General features: G+C 44.7%; 1 protein-coding gene across 1 annotated transcript in view; it reads right to left on the minus strand.

Moving 5' to 3' along the window:
• PRR12 (proline rich 12) overlaps positions 1 to 21553 on the minus strand; it is a 112472-nt gene that overhangs the window by 23972 nt on the left and 66947 nt on the right. The window contains exons 2-3 of the mRNA XM_018569123.1: positions 13111 to 13223; positions 1646 to 1807 (exon numbers count right to left, since the gene is read on the minus strand). Of these exons, the coding sequence (XP_018424625.1) occupies positions 1646 to 1807; positions 13111 to 13223 (275 nt within the window). The remainder of the gene's footprint in view (positions 1 to 1645; positions 1808 to 13110; positions 13224 to 21553) is intronic.

A 21553-nucleotide genomic window follows, 5' to 3' on the forward strand; every position in this document is an offset into this window, starting at 1 on the left:
TTTTAACCATGTTTTTGGCTTTAGTCATCTAGTGGACTTCTGCCCGCTATTTGCTGACAGCACAGAGCCACGCTACAGTTGGAAAAGATCCCGACAATATTGTCAGGATCCACCCTGCTGCATGAGTGACATCTGGCTCTGCCTCTCTAAAGCCAGTCAGCTATGCCCACCCCCTCCCCCTGCTTGTCCCTCCAATAAGACAAATACCTGGGTAGAGAACATGAGCAGAACGAGCAATCGGTTTTCGTTATCGCTCACCTCTCGATCTATAAAGCCGGAATGTGACATCACAAAGCGGCTCTAAGTATTTGGAAAAGTACATTTTTACTCGCCCAATACTTTAATGTCACAAAGTAAACCAAAATAATCAAAATACTGGTGAGAAACTATAGAGAGTTGCTGAATTCTATCAAAATATCACAACGTTTAATGTGCTGCCTCAATACAATCGGAGTCAGAATATTTGAGGTCATACAGGTGTAGCCACCAAATATAAAATCGATGATTGGGTCCCCAATGGAGAAATTTCCCTTACTTCCTGTCTACGCAACAACAAGGGTGATCAGGGCAATCAGGGGTGCCGTACCTTTCCAAGAGCAATTTGGTAACCAGAAAAAGCGAAGCGCACTTTATATATCGATTCCTCACAGGCGGAGTGTATTTGGTATCACTCCGCCTGTGACAGGAGTCGGAGCTATAGAGGAAACATCAGCTTATGCGGCTCTGCTCCCTCCACTGCTGCCTCGCTTCCTCTAGTGCTGGCTTCATTGGCACCGCTGAATCTCTCCCGCGGCTCTTCAGGTTCCCCCTTATGCCACCACCAGCCCTGGCAATGGTCACAACTAGGTCTTATTTTCGAGGTAGGTCTTATATTTTAGCAATTCCCAAAAATAGTACTAGGTCTTATTTTTGGGGTAGGTCTTATTTTCAGGGAAACAGGGTAGCTCTAACACTTTCCAACTCCATCAAAATCTAAAATACAAAAAAATCACTGGCGTTCCACTTTAAATTTCATTATTGTGGAATGTAACAAAAAAAAAAAAAGAATTTCATATCAGTTGCTTCCTATTTCCTACATGAATGACTTAGAAAGTAAACTCACTAGTCACAAAAAAGACAAAGACGGAAGCAACAAACATTGCCACTATGAGACTGCTTTATATTATAGAGACGATAGCAATGAAGATCACCAGCACTCGCAAATGGAATTAATCCAAAAGTTCTTTTTATTGTAGAATAACGTCACATGTGTCATACAGCCAACAATTGGGAACCGCTCAGGGTCCCTTCATCAGGGTAGGCATGGTCACTATGTCTGCCCTGATGAAGGGACCCTGAGCGGTTCCCAATTGTTGGCTGTATGACACATGTGACGTTATTCTACAATAAAAATAACTTTTGGATTGATTCCATTTGCGAGTGCTAGTGATCTTCATTGCTATCATCTCTGGATCTGCACGGCACCATTCGTGGACATCACTGCAAGCACCACTTCTACATCAAAGGTCTTGATTGCTGTATGGTGTGCAGGGGACATTTCTATTGATTTTTCTTTATATTATAGCACTCCTTTTTGAAAACAGTTCATAGTACACAGAACAGTTCTGATGACATAAAAATGTTTGGACTGCTTCGTAGACCATACCTGTCTGCCATGAGGGCGTGCGGAACTGAGAGAGAAGGGAGGAGGCAGAGGGTCCAGGCTGGGGAGCTCGAGATTCGAGGGCAGAGATTAGATTCATCACTGATGCATCTGGGTTGCCGCTGCTGGCATGATGGAGGCCAGTCTCAAACAACCCCGACAATCCTAATAAGATAAAAAAGGACAGGTTGCACTTTAAAAAAATATATATTCTTTTGTGACATGTATATTAGAAACAGAAAGAAAAAAAAAACAGATTCAGTAAGATAAACAAACAACAGTATATGACACAAGTCAAAACATAGAACCATTCCTTACCATTTTGTCTTAAATTGTATTGTGACTGTAATGTCTTCCTTATATTGTTAAGCGCTGTGCAAACTATTGGCGCTATATAAATCCTGTATAATAATAATAATAATAATAGAACAAAGACGCATGTTGTATGGAAAGACTATGTTTTACTGTACACTTTCTTTCATGAAAAAATAAATACAAAACCATAAAGAAAAAAAACAAAACTAATTCCTGCCAAGAGTTACAATTACAATACAATTCAAGACAAGATGGTAAGGAGATTATTGTTGCTTGCACTTTAAAAATGACATTTTATATTTTATATAGTGTATACTAGCTTACCATTTAATCTAGAATTTATTATACAAGTCTATCAATGAAACCACACTCCGCACTCATTTACTTACATATTTCACTGGTTGCAAAGGAGAAGCTATGAGACCCCGTTCACACTGAGCGATTTATCGAGCGATTTCAGCTCCAAAATCGCTCAAATATCAGTTCAATGTCGCTCAATGTAGCTCGTCCAATGCATTTCAATTGAGCTGTTCACATCTCAATGTCGCCTGTAGCTCGTCGCTCAAGCTTGTAGCTCGAACATGACCTATTTTTCGGGCGATTTTGTGCGATTTGGCCCAATAGACTTTAATGGTGTAGCTCAATGTCGCGCTACAGAAGTGTCACTTTTGCACAGAAATATAAAAAGGAAGGAATGATGTTGCATCAGGACTGCTTTTGATTGGTTACAGCCCAATGTAGCAGCTACGAAATCCCTGCGAAAAGTCGCACCACGTAGCGCGACAAAATGCGCACTGTAGCTCAATGTCGCTCAGCTCAAAATCGCTCGCTTTTTTGGATGTAGCTCAGTGTGAATTTCACTTTCCTTAATTTCACTTTAAAAATAGATTCTGCCTACATGCATACAACCCTGGACGCAGCCTGGCCATGGTCATTGTGCGCATAAGGCCTGATGCTCATATTTGACGTCCTAAAGCCCCATGTACATGACTGTAATAAAACTGCTGTTCATTTAAGCAGGATATTGCTGGCAGCAAGACCCAGCTTAAACAATGCAGGATATTGGTCCATAAAGTGCTTGCGTGCACATGCGTATGACAGCGTTTACAGATGTAAATTTCTACCTCCAAAATTGTGTGGACGCAGATTTTTCTATTTTGATTTTACCGATCTGAACGCAGTGCAAGGTTACTAATCGTTGCGCACTGTGTGAAAACAACAGAACTCAGATTCATAAAAATCTAAATTGTGTACTGATAAAAATGCAGCTCTGTGTATGAGCCCTTATGCAATTTCTACAGTCTGAATAGAAGGAGAAAAGTGGGACCTTCACTGATCTCAACTCTGGAAATACCAATGTAAGAAACATCACTTGTTTGGACTCAGTACACCAATTCACACATATGACTCAGTGGTCATTAGATAAATATATGGAAGGTATAAATGTCAGGATCTCCTAAAATCCTGATCTGATCTGAAAATCTTAGCCATCTTTCTGTTATTCATACCCACTGGCTTAAATACTGGGTTAGTCACTGAACCACAACAAATATGTAGCTCAGGAAAGTCAGACGTCTTATCAGCATTCTTGTTCTTAGCAACTGTCTGTTCATACCAGATACGTTGGGACTAGGGCTGAATCAACTAATCAATTTAAAATCGACAATAATGAGAATAATTTTCAACAAACGCTTATACAATTGAACTTGTATACCCCTCCTCCACCCTGTTTAGCCCCTGATAATTCCTCAAAGCTCCTAATAGTAAAAAAGTAATACAAAAAAAAATTACAACTGTAAAAAAAAAAAAAAAGAAGGTTAAAAAAGAAAAAAGAACCCCCTCCTTATTAAAAAAAAAAAAGAAGTGGGAAAAAAATACATTTTTTGTTTCGGCCTGACAAATTCTGCTGTGGGATGTGAGTTGCAGTGCCCATCGTTTCAATGGCACTCAAAAACATGCACCCGACCGCAGTGCGATCACCCACACTGGAACGTGAAGTACAGCAATGCCGTACTGCCCGTTCCAATGCGATGCGATTGCAAATAATTGTGCATGAAGCTTTAAAAAACTTTATGTTTGTAACACTTCGTTAGTGTATTTTATTTTAAATAAAGATGGTATTTAATTTTTGACCAACTAATCGATTATGAAAATAATTATTAGTTGCAGCCCTAGTTGGGACTATGCTGGCCACTTTTTTAAAGAGCTGCCACAATTCACAAACAAGGCTTGTTTTTTCCCAATATGCTCCATTTACACTGGTGCGGTGCTGAAAAGAAAAAAAAAAAAAGTACAGCATGCAGTACTTCTTTTTTTCAGTGCAGCATAGTGTGATGCAGTCCACCCGCAGCACGACGTGCTGTGCCGATAGAACTTAAAGTGACACTAAACTCAAGAGTTAAATCCTAAAAATGCATTTAAGTACCTTAATTATTAACAAAAATGTATCTTTTTTGTGTATCACTTGGCTGTAGATTCTCAAATCATCCCTGAATTGGTGTGGACGCTGTCCTTCCTTCTTGGAGGGTGGCTACTTTTATTCCACCATGGCCCCTGTATGTGTTGTAAAGTAGCCACCACTCCAAGCTCGCTCCTGCGATGAACTACAATCTTAAAGGAGAACTATGGGGTTAAGTCTTTTCCCCATAGTTCTCCTTAGGGTAACGGGAGGACACAAACTAGCGTCCTCCCGTCACCCAAGGCTGCTGCTCGCGGTATACTAAGATGACGCAGCTGAAGCGGATCCCGACAATTGTGCCGGGATCCGCCCAGCTGCGTGACTGACAGCTGGCTCTGCCTATATAGAGGCAGAGCCAGCTGTACCCGTCCCCTCCCCCGTCCGATCCACCAGTCTGCGCTGGCGGATCGGAAGCGGGGAGGGGGGAATCCAGCCCCTCCCCTGTCACGGCAGAGAGCGGTGACAGGATCGAGAGGTGAGCGAACGCCGCTATGTGTTCGCTCACCTACCGATCTACTGAGCCGACCTGTGACAGTCTCATTGTCACAGGTCGGCTAGAACTATGAGGTGAGTGAAAAGCATTTGCCTCATAGTTCTCCTTTAATACAAATTCATAAACTAACCATGAAATTGTAGTCCATCACAGGAGCCAGCTTGGAGCAGTGGCTACTTTACAACACACACAGGGACCATGGGGAACAAAAGAAGCCACCCTCCACTGGCTACTTTTGTTTCCCATGGTCCCTGTGTGTGTTGTAAAGTAGCCACTGCTCCAAACTTACTCCTGTGATAGACTACAATTTCATGGTTAGTTTATGAATTTGTATTAAGATTGTAGTTCATCGCAGGAGTGAGCTTGGAGTGGTGGCTCCTTTACAACACACACAGGGACCATGGGGAACAAAAGTAGCCCTCCTCCAGAAGGAAGGACAGTGTCAGCACCAATTCAGAGATGATTTGAGGATCTACAGCCGAGTGATACACAAATAAAATACATTTTTGTTAATAGTTAAGGTACATGAATGCATTTTTAAGATTCAACTCCTGAGTTAAGTGTCACTTTAATGAAATGTCACTCCTGACATTTCAATAAAGTTCTAATAAAAAAAAGTAAGCCGTGAGATGTGGCAGGAGCGATGCATACAATATAATTACTAGAAAAGCGATATGCAAAATTTGTAGACAATAAGCTTTGCATTAAAGTGACCCCATGCAACCCTAAAATAAAACTGTACGATGTAGGGATCCCTGAAAAGAACACATTGAATACTCACCTGCATCTCCCACCACTGGCAGAAGATTCTGTCGAAAACTACAATATCAGTAGCTGCACTTATTGGTTTGACGCACTCTTCCCTACTGTGTCATGTAAGGGACGGCAGAAGGACCCACGGCGCACCGCAGGGAACCATCAAATCAACCCTCCCAGAATTGTTAGATTCTGCAGGATCTTCAGCCAGCGGCTTTTCTTCACGGCTGCAGAGATCAGCGGCACGAGCAGCAGAGGTAAGTATGCAATGTCTTCTTTGCAGGGAGCCCTTTATTGTACAACTTTATTTAAACGAGAACTATGAGGTGAGTGCTTTTCACTCACCTCCTAGTTCTAGCCGACCTGTGACAATGAGACTGTCACAGGTCGGCTCAGTAGATCGAGAAGTGAGCGAACACATACCAGCGTTCGCTCACCTCTCGATCCTGTCACAGCTCTCTGCCGTGACAGGTGAGTGGCTGGATTCACCCCTCCCCGCTCCGCCAGCCTGACTGGCGGATTGGACGGGAGAGGGCGTGGGTACAGCTGACTCTGCCTCTAGATGGGCAGAGCCAGCTGTCACCCACACAGCTGGGCGGATCCAGACATAAATGTCGGGATCCGGTTCAGCTGCAGCGTCTCAGTATACCACGAGCAGTAGCTCACGGTATACTGAGCTTAGGGTGACGGGAGGACGCTAGTTTGTGTCCTCCCGTTACCCTGAGGAGAACTATGGGGAAAAACCCTAACCCCATAGTTCTCCTTTAATGACAAAGTTACTTTAAAGGAGAACTATGGGGTCAGGGCTTTCCCCCATAGTTCTCCTCAGGGCAACGGGAGGACACAAACTAACGTCCTGCCGTCACCCAAAGCTCAGTATAATGAGACGCCGCAGCCGAAACGGATCCTGACAATTCTGTCTGGATCCACCCAGCTGCGTGAGTGACAGCTGGCTCTGCCTATCTAGAGGCAGAGCCAGCTGTACCCGCCCCCTCCCCGTCCGTTCCGCCAGTCAGCGCTGGAGGATCGGGCAGGGGAAGGGGGGAATCCCTGCAGGGAGCCATGAGTGACAGTCACTGCACTCTGCACGGATAGATCGAGAAGTGAGCGAGCGACGGTATGTGTTCGCTCACTTCCCGATCTACTGAGCCGACCTGTGACAGTTTCATTGTCACAGGTAGGCTCAGATTATGAGGCTGAGTGAAAATCACTCGCCACATAATTCTCCTTTAAGCAATGGCTGACTAGTATGTTAGCATACACTAAGTAAAAATTACACCTAACCAGTATTTGAGGGTATACTCTATTTACACATATGCTTTGTTAAAACAAAGCATATTGTTAAGACATATTCATGCCTACTGTGTTGTCAGGTAACCTGATAAAGTGTTAACAGATCCCAGATGGAACACAGTGAAGCGCAAGGAAATAAACTTGCTGCAACACAAACCGGCTTGTGATGCAATGCACCATTTTTCATACTCAAATCTCTGTCGAGAATAAAAAGGCTGCTTAATATGGAGAACCAGAGCGAGCTTTATTTACCACATCACTGCAGCACATTCTGTATAAAGTCCATCTAAATCTGCTTCCTCATAGGTAGAATTAGTTGGATTCAAGTCTTTTAGACTCCTAAAAATACAAGCAGGCACATCTAGGTGTTCACACTGAATGCATGTGCTTTCTTTACAAAATGTTGAGACATTTCCTCCAGGACCCTCAAAAGATTTAAAGTATGTAAGGCAAACATTTTCTTTTCTGTTTTATATAAATTATGAAAGGGTTAGGACCCCTGTCAGATATGTTTTATCACTGTCTGTGCCTCCACTCACCATACAGAAAGTGATGAGATATCCAAACTTTCTGAGTGGTCATCAGAACAGGAGTTTAAATGAGATCTTCCACTAGGTAAACCTGTTTTGGGGACAAATGTCTAAAAAGGGGATTTACCTTCACTTTGGAGAAATGTCCTCATACTTAGTGGCGTGTCTCTAAGACAGAAAGTTAAGAGACACAGAGAAAGAGTGGGAAAAAAGCTAGGTACCTTGTAACTCCGTTTCCAGGAATCTTCCAGGACAGCATTCAAGAGATAGGCTCCTCCCATCTGAAAACAGGAAACACATCATTCACTGCAAATAAAAAAAGGAACAGTACTAGCATACCTAAGTTTACACAAGAACCGAAGGACACTCAGAAGCATATTTTGATCCACTGATCAAGATACGTCTTTCCACTATCGGGTGGGAATTCCTGCTGTCCTGGAAGATTCCTGGAAACGAAGTTACCAGGTACCTAACTCAGCTTTTCCCAAGTCATCTTCTAGGACAGCATTCGAGAGAATAGGCAAGAACCCATACTCAATGCTTGGGGAGGGGTAACTGCCTGCAAGACCTTTCTTCCAAAATCCTGATCTTGATTGGCTAACACATCAATTCTGTAGTGCTTGACAAACATAAGGAAGCTGATCCAGGTGGCTGCTCTGCATATCTGATCTGGGATGGCCGGTGCTCTTTCCGTCCATGAAGAGGCCGGAGCCCTGGTCGCATGCGCCGTAATATGTTCCAGAGGAACCATTTTCTCATGTACATAAGTCTCAAAAATGGGCAATCGAATCCCATCTGAAAATTGTACTTTTAGATGCTCTAACTCCCTTTTTGGACTGGAGAAAAGCACAATAGATTCTTGGATTTTCTCCAGTTGCTGTTTTTTTTCTAAGTAATCCAGGATGTACCTTCTGACACAGAGGCGTAACTAGAACCTTCAGGGCCCCGGTGCAAGAAACCATGAAGGGCCCCCCTCTACCTTCCACCGCTATGGCACCCCATGGTTAACAGGAAGGCTGCCGAGGTCCCCAGCAAGTGCGGGACCTCAGGCAGCCGCTTGTTTAAAATTTTAGTGCCGGTGTTCTGTCGAGAATGCCGACCCAGTATTTGCGCTTACGTACAGACGGGATTAACGAGGAAACCGGCATTTATTTCCAAAGTATTCGTTTGTAATGGTTAATTGTGACCGTTAATAATATGCCATTGATGGCAGTAAATTATGGATGGCAGTAAATGATGGATGGAATATTATTAATGGTCACAATTAACGATTTAAACAAAATACTTTGTAAATAAATCCCGGTTTCCTCGATAATACTGGTCTGTGCGCAAGCGCAGATGCTGAGTTCGGCAAATTCGTCCATGTTGGCATTCTCGACAGAACACCGGTATCTGCGCTTAGTATCGGGGCATTGTCACGAGTATGAGTACTCGTGAAAATGCCCAGTATTGGCACTGGTGGGTGCATCCCTACTTAAAAATATAATGCATTGCTGGGACTTGTAGTCCTACATAGTTGGTGCTATTCTGCATTGCTGTAAAATGATTATACAGTAATGCAGAATAGCTCCAACTATGCAGGACTACAAGTCCCAGCAATACATTATAATGTGAATAAATATAAAATTAGTTTGTCTTCAACCCCTTTCTCTCTCCCCTTCCCCCCACACCGGACACTTACCTGACTCCTACAGCCGCTCAGCTTCCTCGTCTTTGGCGGCCAGGGGGTGGGGCAGAGTGAAGAGGGTCCGTCCTCTCCCAGTCCCAGCTGAAGAATGTGCTGCCTGGCGACGCCTGCTGTGTCGGTAGCGGCCCCGCCAGGCAGACAAGTGACACACAGAGGGGCCTCTCTATCCCGCACAGCCGCTCATACATGAAGAGCGGCGGAGGATGGAGCGGCGCTATCTGGAGGCTACACGCAGCATGAGGAAGCTTTCGGGCCCCACCAACAGGCGGAACGCCAGGGCCCGGTCGCAATTGCGACCGCTGCGACCCTGGCAGTTCTGCCAGTGTTCTGACATCAATTCCCTGCAGCCATTTATCTTCTTTATTGGCAGGATTGGAATACAAAGAAGGAATGATTACTTCTTGTGTTCTGTGAAACACCGAGGCCACCTTGGGTAAAAAAGCTGGGTCTGGTTTGAGAACAATCTTGTCTTGCAAGATAGTGCAGTAAGGATTTACCATGGAGAAGGAGTGAATTTCACTGACTCTTCTGGCTGATACTATGGCCACTAACAGTGCGGTTTTGAGCGTAAGCACTTTAAGTGAACATGAATCAATTGGAGCGCATGTGCAAGTCACGTTGGACAACTCCACAGCGGTTGCATATATAACCCGGCAAGGGGGCACGAAGTCGCATCTCCTAATGGCCGTGACAGAACCTGGACGGAGAGCAATCTGTGGTCACTTTCTGCAATCCACTTAAAAGGGAAATTGAACTCCTTAGCAGACTTTTTAAGCAGAAGAAAACTGCTTCAGACAGAATTCCCTCTAGGCGACCAAACTTCATCCCCTAAGGTCATTACAGAGATGTGGGGAATGCCCGATGCGGATCTCTTTGCCACAAGGGAAAACAGGAAAGTAGATCAATTCTTCTCCCTGTGTCTAGGTGACGGGGGTCCTGAAATAGATGCTTTTGCTCAACCCTGGAACTTTCCTCTGGCATATGCTTTCCTGCCTTTCAAACTAATTCCAAAATTATTATTGCAAGACAAGTCTTATTTTTTAGAAATTTTGGACAAGGAAGCATCCAGTTTGGGACACTCCACAATCTTCTCCATTGAAAGGAAACATGCGGTTGAGGCTAGGTGGAAAGTGGACTCTCTTTTCCGGCTCTGCCCATTCAGTTATAATGGCTTCTTTGAGGGATTGATGCACAAGAAAAGTACGTCCCTGTTGTGAATGTTCCGCATGTTCTTCACTGAGTCCCAGAGTATCCCAGATAGCTTTTAGTAGCTCATTTGTTTCTGAAGAAGGAAACAAATATAAAGTGGCTTTAATTTCTCCCTCTTCTTTAGAGTCTTCATCCTTCACCTCCTTCAGAGTCAGAGGATGAATCTGGAGATCTGCTGGCAAAACTACTACCACTCTCAGGATAGGCTGCAGGAAGGGTAACTGCTGATGATGGCCCGGTAAAGATGAGAAGGTTGCTGTCCGAACAGGTATTGCCCTGAATGATAGAGTGAAACGACTGAAAGGTGGCTACCATTTCCTCTCTCATGCAGTCTAGCATTCCTTTAAAAATTCCTGCTTGCCCACACAAAACTGGCTTGCCCACACAAAACTGGCAAATTGGTTTCTTATATGAGGAAGCAAGTTTTGCGTTGCAAGAAGCACATCTTTTGCTCTTGGAATAGGTAGCAGTAAAAGTGGACAAGGGTTTCTCGTCAGTGGCCCTGGCCTGCAAAGACAGCATGCAAAAAATGTCCTTGCATTATCCATGGAACAAGCACTAATGTCATCTATCCCAAAGAGGAGGAAAAGACCACACCAGTGCTCCCGAGCCCCTAAGAGGTACCCTTGCCCTGAAAAAGGTCCCCAACACCCAAGGGTACAGATAGGAAGGGAATGAAAAAGCACAACAACACTTCCGCCGATCCTTGGAGCCGGCTGCAGAGGGATACCTCAGATCAGTGCACCCTGTAGCCGCTGCAGAGTCTGTTGGCATGGTGACCCACCGTTCAGAAGACTTGCGCTACTTCCCCACCCCCCTCTCCTTGCTGATGTGGTCCACAAGGTCCTTGTCAGCCTGCTTCAAAGCAAACGCTCCACCGCATGTAGCATGGCTGAGCAGAAGAATCGGGGCCGCCTCCTTGCTAGCAGCCCAGAAGTACCCTCTTCCCTGGAAGTGCATCACCATCATGACCTCACTTCCTGCCGCAGACCTCTGCCGGAACTTCCACTCGGACACCGAATGCCTGCCTCTCTTCCAGGCGACAGGACGGTAGGAGGAAGACCGGCTGCGGGGAGGGGGGGAAGCAGCCGCTGCCACTAACGTCCGCTCTCACAAACCCGCACAAAGCATATCCTCTACTCCCCCCCACCCTCAATTCCCAACTCCACAAGGAAAGGAGGGGAAGACGGGGTGGGGAGAGAAATCCCCTCGTAGTGACAATCGCGGCCAGCCTTCCTCCGGGGTTAAGAGTCCCAGGGGGTAGCCGAAGAGGACCCAAAAGGCAGGCTGACTAGAGAAAACTCAGCGTGAGTTGTAACACACAGAAGGATGGTCACCGCTCCACAGGAGGAGACCTCAGGGCTGTGACTGGTCCAAGCCATAATGAAGTAAAGGACAGGTGGGGGACTGTCCAGGAAACCTGCCCATGGGTTCCCCAGGATCGTAGATCCTGCTAACTGGGACACATGAGGCATAAGGCCCCTGCTGCTAGCACGCAGGCCTCAACAGAATATAACAAAATGTTGCGATGCTCCTGTTAGGTCAGAGGAAACGCAAATAACCGAGGTATGCTAACACCGTTCCTTTTTTTTAATTTGATGTGGATGATGTGTTTTCTGTTTCAGATGGGAGTAGCCTATCTCTCGAATGCTGTCCTGGAAGATGACTTGGTAAAAGCGGACAGGGGTCTTACAAGAGAACTATGGCCCAACCTTTTTTGGCCATAGTTCTCTTTAGGGTCCCAGGAGGACATATACTAATGTCCTCCTGTGACCCAAAACTCAGCATATAGCGGGATATTGCCCGCTATATGCTGACAGCGCAGAGCCATGCTGCAGTGGGGACAGATCCTGACAATATATACAGCTGCCTGACAGCTGGCTCTGCCCACCCGGGGGAATCCCTGAGGGCGGCGGTGACTGACAGTCATCGCTCTCTGCAGGGAGATGATCAGGAACTCAACGATCGGGGGTATGTGATTGCTCAGTTCCCAATCAATAGAGTCGACGTGCATCAGCTTCAGTGTGACATATCAGCTCTAATTAGGGGGATGAGTGTATTTCACTCACCCCATAATTCTCCTTTACCCATTCCCTACCCTTTACAAAACAAACAAAAAAGTTTTGGCTTTACATACACTTATGTAACCAATAGATTACAGATGATGCGTTCATCTACACAAAACATATTACTTTTAGGCTTTACAACAGTTATAAATGTGAAGATATCTAGGACAGTTATCTGTTTCTGGTGCCCTGAGAAGAGAGATAAGGGTCTGCTACACAGAAGCCACACTGCCTACCTCTCCGCCACGCTGTCCATTCATAGAAAGATTTGTATTTTGTGACTTGTTTCACAGAATACAATGCATTCTGTGATTGGGCAAGAGTGGAGGTGGAAGGGGCGAACAACAGGACAGCTGTTGTGTAGCAGAAGCAAAGTGTGTCTGAGCACTGGAATTATAGCAATAGCTATGCTATCAGTGCTCAGTATAATTGTAAATTATAAAAAAATAAAAGAGCTGCAGGAGGTGACATACACCTTGCTGTAGCAATTCAGCAGATTTTAAATAAAGATAACTTTCCTGGAGTTCTTCTTTAAGTACTACAGATGATCACATTTTAATGTGCACATTTTTCAATGGGCAAAAGTTCTTTCCTATTTTTGCTAAAAATGTATTTAAATAATATAACACAAAGAGGTCTTACACAACGTGGGTAACCTTACCTCCTGGATGGTGGTTGGTAGCATAGCCCTGCAGAGGGTGAGGCGTTCCATATGCCTGTCTGTGCAAAATGTCTGTTTCTGGGTGGGAGCCTCTTGAGCTTCCATAGACCAAGCTAGAAATAAACAGAGAGGAAAACTATGAATATCTTTACACAATATTCTTAACAACAACGAATGTTTTATTCCTCTAAAAAGGACACACTCGTTGTAGAGAAGAGGCCGAGGTTTCTAGAGCTTATATTCAGACAACAGGAGTCCACAAAAGATTAAAGGCAGAATTGGGCAACAATCCTCCAGACTACAGTGTATTTAAACCCAACCAACAACAAAAAATCATATTTGTAAATTTAACCCTGCTGTGTTGCTGGATCACATGTTTTCCCTTTCCTTTCCATTGGACAAAGCCAGCTGTCCATATTGGATTTTCATGGCTGATCCCCAATACAACCTTGAGACAATGAAATAGGGCTTTCACTGCTAAAGCCATGAATACTTAGGTGAAAACAATCTTTTATGTCTATACACATATCTAAAAAAGGAAATAAAATCGTTCATTAATCCCAATGCGATGATTGGGCAATGATCATCTAAAGTCTCTTGATATCTGATAGTGAACCTATGCTTTGCTCATGAAGACTAAAGCAAGAGGTTTATTTTCATATGCCCCCCACCCCCTTCATAGCAGTCAACACTTTCCCTTACTGCTCCCTTTTGCCACTAGGAGCAAGGTAAGTTCTGGGCTGGATTTCCAGTCCGGGATTTACAAATGGTTGACTTTCTCCACACATTTACGTCAGGTAACCAATGCTGCTTAAAAATTACAACTGGAGCCTATATTTTGAGTTTTTCTTTAGTTGTTGTCTATGGAGCTTTCTCCTAAAAAAAAATGTTGTGGGCTCCTGGATTGGACAAACTGGCCCCTAAATTTCATAATGATTTGTCCACCCCTGCCTTGACATGATAACACTGGCAAATCACCAAGCACCAGCAAGGTAACATGGAGTAAGTCACGTGTTCCTACATACCCTGAAGTACCAGGCACTTTCTTTGCTCCTTTCTTCACAGCTGAATAGAGTGGCAGGGAACAATGTAAAAGTTATTTGCCCTAGGGGGACCCAGCTTTAAATTGAACCTGTAGCTTTGCCTTGCCTCACAAAGACACAAAGTCTTTAAAAGGTAGCGGTTGGAGCCCACACTCCAGTCCTGATGCCTGCAAAGTGCTAGCTAAGCACCACACCAGAAGCAGGTTAAGACTCAGTACACACAAGCACTAAGGCCCAGTTCATACTAGTGAGATTTGTTCCTTGTCTGCTGTCTCGCTGCACAACAATAGAAATGATATATTCCTAATGGTGCTCGTTCACATCAATGCAACATGGGGCAGTGTGATATTTAGAAAGGTCTTGGTGCTTCAGTGAAGTATTTATATTTCAAGAAAACAAGATGAACTAAGAACTCAGCATTTAGGCAATGGTTGACTCCAAGCCCTTTGATTAACTTTGTTCTACTCAACAACCCCTTGTTGGACATTTTCAAATTCAACACACAAAAGGTAAAACTGGTGATGTGGATGCCTACTATCAAGGTTGCACAAATCGCAGGAGCTTGGTAGCTTAAAGGACTTTCAGTTGGTGTTCAAGCCTTCTATTGATGTCTGTGTGTTAGATACCTTATGTTCCATTGCCCTAACAAGCTTAAAAATAATATAATAACTTGCCTGCCCATGGCTACCATCTACCACACAAGGCAGGTATCCACCTTAAATAATCTAGAACATGTGTGCATGGCAGGTAACAAAGCTGTGCACATAGCGCCTGTAAACGTGAGAATACACATACAAGAACACTGCGCCACCACTTCTTAGAACGCTTGTGACAATAAAGTCAGACAGCAGAGAATAAATCTCTATAGCCCAAGGCATAACTCAGCACCTGTGCAAACAAGAGGGCACACAAGGAGAAGCTTGTTGCTGGAAAGAATTTCTTGCAGAAATGGTTCAATTATTAAGACGGAGATCAGTTCAGATAGCATTATTAAAAGGGGAACGCTAGACAAAATTGATTGAAAGCGGTTAGTTTGAACGACTTTCTTTTAGGAGAAAATTGTTCATGTGCTCTCCTCCTCAAGCAGAAATTGAGGCTATATTTTGTAAACTTACATTTCACCATATACATTTGAACGTGCAAGGACAATTTCATCTGTCTCTATGTCCACTCTGCCAGCTTTGACTCTATGCAGGCTATGCGGGAGGGAGATGTGTAGCTTAACTTCCTGCAGACAAGTCTAGGTCCCGACTTGTCTTGGGTTATATGGCAGCCATGAGAGGATGAGGTGTTCCAACCCTCTGATCACTTTATACCCCACTATAGGAGTTCTAAACTTTAACTGGTTGACATTTTGTTTGCTAAAGCATTGAGTACTACAAAAAAAAAATGCATCTCAGTACTACTGATCTCTTTTAGCCCCTTTCTGTCTACATGCACTTTTCCAGTGTTGGCTGCATCATTGCTCTGGGCAGCTTCCCGATAGTGATAATGGTTGACCAGGGCTGTGAAATGTGCATCAGCACAGTTACTTCTGGTCTCCACTAATGATGAACCTGGGCTTGGCATGCACCCAGCTAGCCTGAGTTCATTTAGGCCACCAGTCCCCCCCAGTCACAGTTTTGAGCGGGATCGGGCGAACTGGGTTCAAACTAAGCCCAGGTCCAAACCTAGCCTATGTGACAGGATAACAACGTGACTGGGAGACAGTTGTCAATTGATAAACACAAAGTACCTGAGCAAGGACCTTTGTGGCAGGATCACCAGTTTACATGCTTGGTAAGTATACATAACAGACATAGGGGGATGGTGTAGAAAAGGAAAAACCTGTACATGAATCTAGGACACATCAATTTGATTTCATTACAAAGTTACACGGAATATTCATAGATATAGACAGTGCAATGGCACCTCTGCAACATAGGTAAGTAAGGGAAACGGGTCCCAAGTATCAGGAAGACAGAGCGCCAGGACTCAGGAGACAGCACTAGAGGGGGTCCATATGTACATGTGTAGAAAGTGAATCAAAACAACTGGACCTGCTATATTTTTCTTTTAGATGTTTCGCTGGTTATTCGACTAGCTTTCTCAATTCAGAATTCTCTCATTTCTGAATTGCGTAACTAGTTGGATGACCAGCGAATCGTCTTTGAAAAAATCCAGGGAGTCCAGTTGTTTTGAATTATTTACAGATATACCATGACCTCGATGAATGAGAACCTTCACAGACACATGCACATGGTTATTGGGACCTGCGTTAAAAAAAGGGCGGTGGGGGGAATCAGTGTATCAACCCTCGGCGCACCAGGTACTCTTTTAATTAATGCTGGATATTTATAAATATTTGACGTCACATTAAGTCAAGGTAAAGCTCGTGTGAGATTTTATGATTCTAGTGACTGGGTTTACATCTACTTTAACTGTCATGCAGCACTATCTGGGGATGCCCAAAAGACATCTTCACAGGATCCAAACAAAAACCACAAAAGAGGTTGAGAGGGCAAATACTTCCTCAGTTTCATCTTCTGCTGTTCGTTAATTACAGAGAATAACGTAGACACACTGTAAAAACTCAAAAGCATGAGTACTATTGATCTGTATATAGTTAAATCAATTGTTTATTTCCCAGTGCAGCAAAAAAATAAAAAATTTGCAGAAATTATTAACATCTAGTTCAGCAAGAATATCTAATGTGCCACTAAATAAATTCAAAAAAGAAAAAAAAAGTATGGTAATGAAGATACCACATGCATTATATGGTATAGTGATTTTTCTTTTTTTTAGTGGGAGGGGGTTGTTTTGACTATAATTCTCCCTTAAAAGGAGAACTATGAGGTGAGTGAAAATCACTCATCCCCATAGTTCGAGCCGACGTGTGACAATGAAACTGTCACAGGTCGGCTCAATAGATCGGGAAGTGAGCAAACACATACCGTCGCTCGCTCACTTCTCGATCCTGTCCCTGCAGAGAGCCCTGACTGTCACTCACGGCTCCCTGCAAGGATTCCCCCTTCCCCTCTCTGATCCTCCAGCGCTGACTGGCGGAACGGACGGGCACAGCTGGCTCTGCCTCTAGATAGGCAGAGCCAGCTGTCAATAACGCAGCTGGGTGGATCCAGACAGTAAGTTCGGGATCCGTCCTGGCTGCGGCAGTCTCAGTGTACTGAGCTTTGGGTCACGGGAGGACGCTAGTTTGTGTCCTCCCGTGACCCTGGGGAGAACTATGGGGAAAAGCACTGACCCCATAGTTCTCCTTTAAAGTATACAGTAAATTAAGCAAATTCCTAAGATCTCATATAAAGTTTACCACGTAATTTCAATATTTTTGTATCTAGTGATCCTGCCCTGAAGGACATTGTTCAGGCACTTTCACACCTTTTAAAGGGTACCAATGCGTGTCTTAAATCTCCCAATTGCTCTCCAGCTCAGTCACCCTGTGGCACATATTACACAGCCATGGTCCACTGTTACCAAAAAAAAACCATCCCGAGACATGCCATGCAGCCAGGAAATGGCTGCAAAAAAGGCTGCTAGACATCAGCAGCACTGAGAGAGTACTCGCCCAAATGCTCCGATACCTTTGCCGATACTGGAACTTCCGGTCAGAGGGAGATTTCCTCTGACCGGCAGTGCCGCGAGGGAACATGGAGCCGGGAAGCTGGCTACGTGCTGTTTGCCCGTCTCGCTGCTGATTGGCCGGGAAGCCGGCTTCCCAGCCAATCAGTATCGAGCTGGGCAAACAATCTGATATGGCGACACGACCCCCACCCTGCAGACAAATCATACCCCTCACATAGATCCTTCGCAGGAGTCATTACCGTACCAGTCCCTCAGCCAGCTGGGCAGACACCGTTCTTCAAGCTCTCCGGGATCTGCCCACGTCTCCAGTGTGCACAGCGCCCGCGTGACCGCCCCTCATCCTGCTACTGCGCATGCACAGGATTTCTGAATGAGAGCGCCGGGCAGTCTGCGCAGTAGCAGGTTGAGGGCCAATCATGTGGGCGCTGTACACACAGGAGACGTGGGCAGAGCCGGGAGAGCGGTGTCTGCCCAGCTGGCCGAGGGACTGGTACGGTAACGACTGCTGCTAAGGATCTATATGAGGGAAATGAGATGTGTGCAGGGTGGGGGTCGTGTCACCATATTGTCAGATGTGTCTGGCCGGCCTTGATGCTGATTGGCTGGGAAGCCGGCTTCCCGGAAAATCAGCATTGAGCCAGGCCAAACAGAATGGAGTCGGCTTACCGAGCAATCAAGAAGCCAGGCGGTGGGTAATGACACGCCGCCTGGCTTCCTGATTGCCCGGGAAGCCGGCTCCATGCTACCCGAAGTAACGGTACTCGGTATCAGCGAGTACAGAAATATAAATATCCGTACTCGATACCGAAAAACTGGTATCGGTGCATCCCTAATATTTAGAGGTGAACTATCTCTAGGAATGAAGAGTTTCGGGCTGGGCCTAGGAGTAGGCAGAAGAGGATCTGATCAGATTATTGGGGGGGTGGTCCTTTTGGCCTTCTTGCCTTGGGTGCAAGGACCTTGGTGTTGCCAATTTCTGCTTTAATCCTCTATTCTTTTACTATTTTACACATATATAAGCTACCGTATATACTGCATCCGCAGCGCGCAAATGTCACGTCTGCACGCAGGTGGGAGTCTAGACAAGAGCGCTCTGCAATTCTAACGGAGAAACAGATTTCTGACTCAGCCTCATACAAGAAAACATGAGGTTACGTATTAAATATATACGTGAAGCAGCTGTTCATTCACAGAAGCTTCACCCGCAGCACCGCAGAGGCTATTTTTAGACAGACGTTTTTAGTGTAATAATGAGGGATTATTGAGTTGTATTCCTCCCCATATGCTTGCCATCATCATTATTTTTCCCTGTTCTTTTTTTTTTATTATTCTTTTTTTCTCTATGTACGCTCAGCAGGTCACGCTGTTCGGAAAACACAATGTTTACATAATCAGTGAATGTGGAGACAGAGCCGAGGCTGGCCTTTCACACACACAATCACAATTCTCCTGCTATGTGTCAGCGTGGGGATGAGGGAGACATCACACACTCTGCACTTGACAATTATTACAGCAGCGTGACAGCGAGCAGAAATAGCAGCGGAAAAGGCTTCTGGGTAAACGGCAGCCATGAAAATAAGGCAGAGGAAGAAGCCCATTATAGCCAATCAATCCATGAGCTTGCAGCTGCAGAGGAACTACAAGTACCAGGCTCCCAGTGGCTGAGGCTGTAGTTGTGCAATCATGTACTTTGTGAGTTATATTCAGAATACTTAAAGCAAGCCTTCACTAGTAAAACTATGTATAAATATGATGTAACTTGCAGTATGGACAGAGATTAATTAGGCAGCCCTGGGATATTTAAAAGGGAAGTTCATCTTAAGGTAAACTATTGCACTCCCCTCCTTCCTGATCCCCAATGCACTCCCACTGCCTGCACCAGCCAATGTAACACACCACACACTGCAAAACTTCACAGCACACCCCTGTAGCATCATAAAGTGGGTAATATCAAGCAGTCATTGGTCAGTTCAGCCATGTGAATTTTCTGACCAATGATAAGATGGCTCAGAAGTGATTCCCACTGGTCAGACCTGGGCTGGGGGAATAGTCTGCAGGAGCCTGTGGACTACACCTGTGGTCCGCCGATGGCAGTTGCAATGCTTTGCAGACATCAATGCACAAAAATTAATAAATGCACATTTTTTGTTATCAATGTGGGTGAATTTATTATTTGTTTGCATATGGATGAGTTAGCCTTCAAATACCTGCAGCCACATGCATACCATCACCAGCCACATGATATAAATCTGTGCTATGCTCGCAACTTACATACAGTATGCCCACTGGTATTAAGGGCTTGTTCACACAATGTCCAGATCATGTCCAGACCAGAACAGTTTGTTCCCGGACCAAAAAAAGCATCTCTATGGTATTTCTGGGCTCACACCAGCGCAGTCCATTCCGGTCCAGACAAAAAAAAACACTGCTCGTCTCATTTTATTCATTTTCTCTGGTCTGGAATGCATGGGAATGCAAAAAATGCATGCAAACGCACTGGACTGCACCTGAAAGACCACTTTAAGCTACAAAAAAGCATCAACATCGCAGTAAAAATGTACTGCACTGTTTTTAGATTGTAGGCCCTCACGGTCAGGGCCCTCCTTACCATCTTGTCGTGATTTGTATTGTGATTGTAATGTCTTCCCTATATTGTAAAGCGCTGCGCAAACTGTTGGCACTATATAAATCCTGTATAATAATAATAATAATAATAACAATTTGCAGATCTGCTCCACACATGGTGTGAACATAGCCTAAGAGAAATACAGAGCACTTCCTGGGTATAGGGGGGAATGTGACTGGCTCAGTAGCCGATGACAAGCCCCAGTGGTCCCAAAGTGGGGGGTGGCAGTTTAAGTGAACCTGTGCTTTGCCTGGCCAAGGCAACACACAAGTTAACTTTAAATACCTTCCATGCTAAAAGAAGAAACCCTAGAACAGGGCTGGCCAAATCCCAGGATGTCAGGTCGCCAATGCTCCTTAACAAATTACAGCTGGCGCCAAACTTTTAAGGTTTCCTCTAGTTGTTGTCACTGGAGCTCCTAAAAAAAAAAAATCCTGCTTGTTCCTGGATAGGACAGACCAGCTCCTGAATCCATTATATATTTGTCCTCTCCTGGACTAGGAGCATGACTCGGCCATTAACATTTGTGAGCAAAGAACTGCAAAATAAAAAAGGACAGAGCAATAAAGTCTTTATGTAGTACCCAAATTGAAGCCGACCTTCCCAGAACAGATAAGCATGTAAAAAGCTTATTTGGCACAAGTTCCCTATTAGTCATAGCTTGTTTACCCCATAAATCTGAATATACTACGTCTGCCAGATTTTTTTTTCCCTATCAGAGTTCAGATGAAAAAAAAAATAGTCCACTTTGTGTGCACGGAATCCCTTTGAAAGAACCCGTAGCAGTGACATTCAGCACTGTGCTGCACATAGCCTGTACAGAGAACAGAGGTGTGGGAGGAGCCACCAGGCTGCCTGCGGAAAAATACAGCAAGGGGGCAGATACAAGACCAGTCCCACTGCACAAGACAAGAGGAGTGAATGGTCTTTATTACAGGAAGCTCCTGCACAGGCACAATGTCTTGCTGGATTACTGCACAGATCTGGAAATAAGACACAAAGCACACCAGGATTTAAGTAATAATAAACAAGCTTTTTGTATTTAGATAATTGCTGATCATGGAGTGCAACTTTAACCCTTTTGCTGCCAGTAACAGAAGCCTTACGGTGCTGGCAGTGGGCCCCTGCCACCAGTCTGTTTACCTGTGTAAAGTCCACTGTTGGCTTTGCACTGGAAGCAATTCTGATGCCTGAG

This window comes from Nanorana parkeri, unplaced genomic scaffold (genome assembly GCF_000935625.1).
Source record: "Nanorana parkeri isolate BGI_ZX_2015 unplaced genomic scaffold, ASM93562v1 scaffold1290, whole genome shotgun sequence".
NCBI lineage: Eukaryota > Metazoa > Chordata > Amphibia > Anura > Dicroglossidae > Nanorana > Nanorana parkeri.